Source organism: Hyposmocoma kahamanoa, unplaced genomic scaffold (assembly GCF_003589595.1).
Source record: "Hyposmocoma kahamanoa isolate Upper Pololo Valley unplaced genomic scaffold, ASM358959v1 236, whole genome shotgun sequence".
NCBI lineage: Eukaryota > Metazoa > Arthropoda > Insecta > Lepidoptera > Cosmopterigidae > Hyposmocoma > Hyposmocoma kahamanoa.
Window position 1 is genome coordinate 459,086 of NW_020653753.1, and position 7,423 is coordinate 466,508.

At 34.8% G+C, this 7,423-nt stretch overlaps 1 protein-coding gene across 1 annotated transcript in view; it reads left to right on the forward strand.

Annotated features, from left to right (window-relative positions):
- The window catches only part of LOC113228680 (ATP-binding cassette sub-family A member 1-like), an 82,043-nt gene that overhangs the window by 52,195 nt on the left and 22,425 nt on the right, over positions 1-7,423 (forward strand). Inside the window, exons 14-16 of the mRNA XM_026462035.1 lie at positions 3,440-3,673; positions 5,002-5,143; positions 6,857-6,987. Coding sequence (XP_026317820.1) covers positions 3,440-3,673; positions 5,002-5,143; positions 6,857-6,987 — 507 coding nt within the window. The remainder of the gene's footprint in view (positions 1-3,439; positions 3,674-5,001; positions 5,144-6,856; positions 6,988-7,423) is intronic.

The following is a 7,423-nucleotide window of genomic DNA, read 5'->3' on the forward strand; positions in this document are numbered from 1 at the left end:
TTCAGTACAAATCGGCAATTTCATACTTTAACCCCTATTATTTTAAATAATTATGTAGATTACATCTCTGACCACACCACACACAAGTTATCAAATTTAAAAGAGTCCCGTTCTCATCCTCCTAATAAATCCTTGGTTTCTTGGCAATTCAATCTTTTTATGTAGTTGTGAAAGGGTTGTAACCTTAACTAGCCGTGAACAGGTTCACGGCAATGAAACGGGAAACTTCCGGTCCACAAAATTTATTAAAGAAGTTAAGTTAAAAGAAAGGGCTGTAACAATAAAAAGGTTAAAGGTAAAAAACAGGCAAAACAGTATAAAACACTCCCTACACTTTATTTTTAAGGCACCCCTAAATGGGCCGAGTAACTGAATTACAGATATAGGTACACGAAGGCTGTAGACTGTTATAAATTATTACACATGATTTAGCTTATTAAATGATTATAAACGTAGTAAAGAACCAGAATTAGCGATTATTCGCGATGGAATTTGAAACAGCTTTGACTGTTGTGGGGGTCGAGCTGGGAGTGACCGTGGTACGAAAACAAAATGAGAAAGTGAAGGAAAATGGAACAATTCTAATTTAAAATTTAAATACATGTAAAATGTAAAAAAATTGTAGGATACAAGCGGAGAGAGGCGATACAAAGAGGTGAGATGACGGTGTAAGGAGGTCACACCGTCACAGTTGTTTTATAGATAGATAGATACATAGATAAAACGTTTATTTGTTACTACATTCACACGTACATAATAGCAAAAAAATAATAAAAAGATCACAAAAACACAAACAAAACAAAAAATAAACAAAAACAGCAGAGTCGCAGCACTGCTAGGCACCCAGTTATGTACGTGTGCTGCAGCAGTGCAAAAAGGTCATAGCTCAGCGTCGGTGTTTACTCAAGAGCAAACCGCTGATTTTCAGCTATAACCTAGAGGTAATCGCGGATACGATAATCAGCTCGCTGAAGTAATTTTTCCATTTAGTTATATTTATTTAGTTATAGTTAGAAGATAATATAAATATAATGTTCAAAAATAAATTAAAAATATTAGTGATTTAATTCAAATTATATATTGTAAGTGTACAATATATAAAAGAAAAATTAAGAAAAACAAGTGAAATACTGATATAAAAGAAAATTAAATTTTTAGTGGGTTAATCATGGTTTTAATACACAATATATGTAATAGGACTGGACTGGACTGCAATAGGCTGATGATGATGATATGCAGCAAATTTTCGCCACCTAAGCAAAGCTCTGTGAAATACCCTTTTTTTGACTGTCAAGAAGAAGTTCCTTTACCTTTTCCTTGAAGGTGCGTTTAGATTTTAAAAGTCTTAAAGGTAATGGAATATTATTCCAACACTTTGTTGCGTGGTAGCGAAAACTGCCGGTGAACGCTGCTGTACGATGGCGCTGCACGTTTAGCGGGGGACGTAACGATCTAGGAATATGGTCGTACCGTTTATAAAAGTGGGGAAATTGTAATTTTGAAAAAAGATAATCTGGATTTTTGAATTTTGCAATATCAAACATTAAAGAGGCAAGATGTAACTGTATGCGAGATTCCATGTTGAGTATACATGCATTATTAAGAAACGGCGTAATATGACTCCTAGGCGAAACATCAAAAATAAATCTACAACATGCATTCTGTATGCGTTGTATTAAGCGACTTGTTTTATATAACAGTCGAGGGCCATAAACAATGTCTGCATAGTTGAGACGAGACAGCACCAGGGATTCGCACAAAGTAATCCTAACTCCCTCGGACAATAAATTCCTAATTTTATACAAGACTTTCAGTCTATAAAAGCAACTTCTCACAACATTTTCTAAATGTTTTTCGTAACGGAGTTCGCTGTCCAACAGAACACCAAGATTTCTAGCTTCATGAACCCGGGAAATACTTTGACCTAAAATACTAACTACTGGTGACTTGTTTAAAATTTTCTTAATCTGAACTTTTGGTCCAAGCACCACAAACCTTGATTTATTATAGTTTAGCACTAGCGCATTTCGGACCGACCATTCAGCTATCGCATTTAGGTCTTCATTGAGCAGCCGTAATGAATCCGATATTCTCTCAGGCACTTCAGAAATATACAGCTGAACATCATCGGCGTACAAATGGAATTTACTATGTTTTATTACTTGGACCAAATCAGCACTGTATATTATAAATAGTATAGGACCTAGTATCGAACCCTGTGGAACACCACGATGAACCGGCTGCAAATTAGAAACCATATCAATGCAGTTGCGTTTCTTGAGTCTTACAGACTGGCATCGGTCACTAAGGTAATCACTAAACCACTGAACCGCCCGTGGGTCTAGTCCGTAGTAGACTAATTTTGATAGCAGAAGAGAAACCATTGAGAAAGACTGTCGAACGATGAGGTGCAAACGAAGTGAAGGCCGGCCACTATCTGTCCTTGAACAGATAAACGACAAGTCGTAACGGAGCCGCCGTTATCGTATATCGTTTACTGGCACTATACTCTCATTCTCTATCCGAAACAATTCCTTTCATATAAATAATAGTCGATAAAATTGAAAGGCACATCAAGGCAGAAGAATTTAACGGTAAGAGGGAGCAAATACAGATCAAGGCAGAAGGATTTAAAACAGGACGTAAACAAAACAGTCGCAAAAATATGCTCCCCAGGAAAATTTTTCGAAATATGGCTACACACTTTCCCATAAAACAACGACGATTTTTTGTTATGATACTAAGACGATATTTGAGTGTGGAGAAATTTCTTTGGAAGTAATTGTAATATTATTTTTATTGGATCATGATTGAATGAAAAAAATCTAAATATAATCGATTAAGATCCGAAAAAATAGTTTCATTTTCAATGTGTAGTCACACGAAAACCTAAACTTGTTGTCCTTTTTTTGACAATATTTTTTGTTTACTTTTGGTTCATATTAATTATTATTGTTTATATTAATGACGATCATATTATATCCTGAATTTTTTTATGTAAAGTAGAAAGCAAACGAGCAGACGTGCCACTTGTTGGGAGATGGTCATCATCACCCATGGATATCAGTAACATTTGAGTAGGTGCTATGTGCTGGTGTTATGCGTTGCCGCCTTTGAGATTGTTTGATTTAATGTCGAAGAACTCAAAGTCATAGCACAAAATAATGCGAATTAAGTTTCGTACTTAGTTATTTGGCAGTAATCGTTTCGGACGTATGTCGGATGGAGAACGAGTGTAGTCTCCCTGATTGCAATATTTTTTGTCTACTCTAGACTGCTTCTGTCTATTTACAGACTTTACTAGACGTCTTCCAATTCTGTCAATTATTAATAATATATACATAAGCTCAAAATTTATTTTAGTTTCTGCGATTTTTTCACAGCTGCCTTCATTTAAAGATTACGTTACGTTTATAAATATACCTTTTTTATCTCGCAGGTCGAACCATGATTTTAACAACTCATTTCATGGACGAAGCGGACGTCCTGGGTGATCGAATAGCAATAATGGCAGGCGGTCGCCTCCAGTGCATGGGGACGCCCTATTTTCTGAAGAAACATTACGGTATTGGCTACAAAATGACAATCGTCAAAGCTGACAATTGCAAAGTGAATGACGTCACCAACTTCTTAAAAACATACGTGCCCGATGTTAAAGAGAATACTAATATAGGTGAGTTCATCTTTCCATGTAGACTGTTGAGAGAGTGTTAACGTACAAAAGGAACTGGCATCTACAAGATCCTAAAAGCTTGATATTAACCGCCTTGATATTAAGGCCCAGTGTACACCTACATGATATACGAAGTGATTCAGGCCCTGAGAATATTACTACTAGGAGCCACGTAAACGCCCAATGTACATTATAATGAAAATATCGCTTTCAAAGATTATGGCCCATACATAATCTGAGCCGGTTAATGAATGTTTGCGTACAAAAACCACATTATATAGTCTGTCTTATATTTTTCAAAAAAATAAATATTTTTCAGAATATTTTTCCACATTTGAAAGTTGACACCTGTCAAAAGTAGAAGCTACTGAACAAAAACGTAGGAATCATCATAAAGATTTTTTTTACCTATGATTACTGTTAGGCAATTTTACGAAAATTAATTTGAAACAGTAGAAATATTTCCGGAAAAATTTACCCTCGATTCTTTTTTTCCGTTGCCCAATCATTTTAAATCTCATTTCACTCTAACTTGCTTTGGCTATACAATTTTGGTTTACAATTCAGGCTAATAAAACTTCAAAAGATATATCCAAACATAGAACATAATAATATAATTACCAATATAGGTATATTTTACCAATTTTACAGAATTTTTTCCCGAAAAATTTCCTTTCATTGAAATTTTTCAGTAAATTACCCAACAGCAAATAAATATACGTGGCTGAAACCGATTGGCAATACCTCCTGAATCTATAGGTGATGTTGGGTCTTTTCATGTTATGCCTAAGGCTCAATTTACATTGCTGCGGAATGGAACGGAAGCATTTTTTTTGTAATCATAGCATTATGTCAATTGTCAACTCAAACCAAATTATTTATTTCTTTGTGATATACAGGTTATAAAGTCGTTCCAGAAATGAATTTTGAATCAATGTGATCCGTTTTGTGGCATACAAAGCTTTGTTAGTTTTTATATAATTTTTTATGCAATAATTTGTAGGTAACTATAATCATGCAGTTCATCAATAAATAAATAAATTATTAATCGCAACCTAACACTAATAAAACATAATAGTAAACATAGTCTTCCGGAGTATTATCTCGCAGTCGGAAATTCCCGTAGCTACCGTCTCGTACTTAGTTTGTACGTTACACTATTCACATAAAGTCCATTATACTATGTACAATTTCATTGCAAAATTTACTTCCATTACATTCTGTTGTAATGTAAATTGAGCCTAAGAGCTTAAGACGTATACATATCATAGTAACATGTTGATTATTTTAAAGATCTATTTCTTTGTACGAGCATTCTTTCCAACCAGGTTTGGAGTTGACGTATATAATATCCAACGATCATGTGAGGAAGTTCCCCGACATGTTGAAGGACTTTGAGATGAAAAAAGACGAGTTAAAAGTATCGAGCTATGGACTTTCTGTCACCAGTTTAGAAGAAGTTTTTATGAAGTAAGTTATACATACACGACCGTATCCCACTGGAGTAGATAGACTATTTATTTATATACTGCTGTTCTCGCATAAAATTTCGCGCTTTATGTCGCTGTCGCGCGAGTCGCGCCCTATCATGCTAGTCCTACAGGTTAGAAAGACCCATAAATACGTACTCTATAGACTAACATACATAGTAATATAATAAAACACTATATATTTACACGTATGAACTGCGACGTGTGACGCAACGTGGGTGTCCGATAACCGTCCTTGGAAACGTCGATACTTGACTCCCGACGGCTAAAACTTCCTTCATGAAGGTCAACAGATGTTGTGTTGGCTATTATACCACCACTTGCTACGTTCCCGACAAATCTTTCACGCCTTCTTCACTCGCATCAGTCTCTTCGTACACTGTTGTTTATTATTGGTTTTTAAACTTGATCTTTTTAAGCACGTCTCTAATCAGATCGAGATGTACGTCGCAGTCTACCTCTCTCCAGTTTAAGTGACATTGGCTGAATATTATACTCATGGATCTATTTAGAGGAACACTTTAAACAAGTTGAATTATGTCAACAACGTTCATGTGAACCATTGACCACATATACCAGAATGTTTACAGCCTATGCACACGGCGTATTTTATACGCGTTGACGACGCGCGTTTAAGCGCCGTAAACGCGCTTCATTTGCGCATACACGCGTAGTAAACGAGCGCCATTGGCGCGCATACGCGCTGTAGCCGTGTATGTATCGCGCATTTTCATAAGAGATAGTTTTAATTTTAGTTTTGTTTGTTAATTTCAATTAGTTTTTGGAATAAAGCAAGTACATGCAATTCTAAGTGTAAGCTCCTGGAGTATATAAGCTACCTTCTTGCTTACAACGCGATTCACTATAGCGTGTCTGAGGCGCGTACAAGTGCAGATGACGCGCGTCTTCAACTTGTATAATATACTCCGTGTGCGTAGCTCGTAAATTAAAAGACGATTGAAGTCATTCTTTTTTTTTTTTTTCAAATTAATCGTTCTGGTATGTGGCCAGTGGTTACATGAACATTGCAATCATTGTTCAATTTGTTTAGCGTTACATGTTATTTGAATTACGTCACTTTACTATTGAGGTTGCGATATTCATATCGCAGCATGAGTTCCAACTCATAGTGTTCTGAAACAGACATTTTGAATTATAAAAATGTTTTTCCATTACATGTTCTCGAAATGAAATGAAAAGAAGAAAAGAATTGGGACAGCAAAATTTTGTCAAATTTAATTTAAAAAAATTTTCATTCAAAATGAATAAACATTTTATTAAATTTGACCAACTTCCGCTGTCCTGATTTTTTTCCTCCCATACAAAGAAATCATCTTTATAAGAAGCTAAGTCTATCAGCATTAAAAAAAAGTCAATTTTACTCATTTTGTATGAAATGTTTTTCATTTAATTTTTATGAAAATTTTTTCGTCTCATACAATCCATCTCAAACGATCCTTACATAAAAATGAGTCGATCAGCACTAAAAAAAACCTTGATATACATATTTTACTCATTTCTATGGACAACTCACGTTTGACCAAAACAAATTGACTTTGCCAAAATTGTTTTCACAAAAAAGATTTAAGAGTTCCTAAGATAGTTTCCTTGTATCTTCTATGATTTCCCTATACTATGTCATTAAAGAAACTCTCTGTATATGTTGTTTACTAATATTTATATTATTTACTAGGGCAGGTGCGGAGGACTTTACATCGACAGAACGCAAGTCCACCAAAGGTCAATTCAAGAATTCGCCCATTGTCATCGCAATCAACGAAGCTGCCGTCGCTCCTGATTACAGAGATTCCGCTAATGGCTTGAGTAAGTAATCGTTCCGTTACAATACCAGGCGATTAATAAAACTATGCACGAAATCTCATGCCATCAAATCTTCATTTTATTTTATTAGATGTGCAAAACAGTGCATATTCAGTGGTACATATGCCTGAAACACAATTCTATAGCTTTATCTGGAATGTAAAGCTAAAACTCGTATGTACATACAATATAATTTATATACTTTTAAAATAATATTTTATTTTATAATTATTAATACAATTATAACAAACTAGTGGAGTATTTCACAAAAAATAATTAAATATCAGGCTTAGTTGGTATAGCGTCTGACACGGTATGCAAGAAGACGTCGGTTCGAATCCGACCAGATCGAAGGAATTTTTTCTGAGTGTTTTTTTCTGATTGTTCGATCTTTGTATTAATAATTATAACAAACTAGTGGAGTAATTTCACAAAAAAT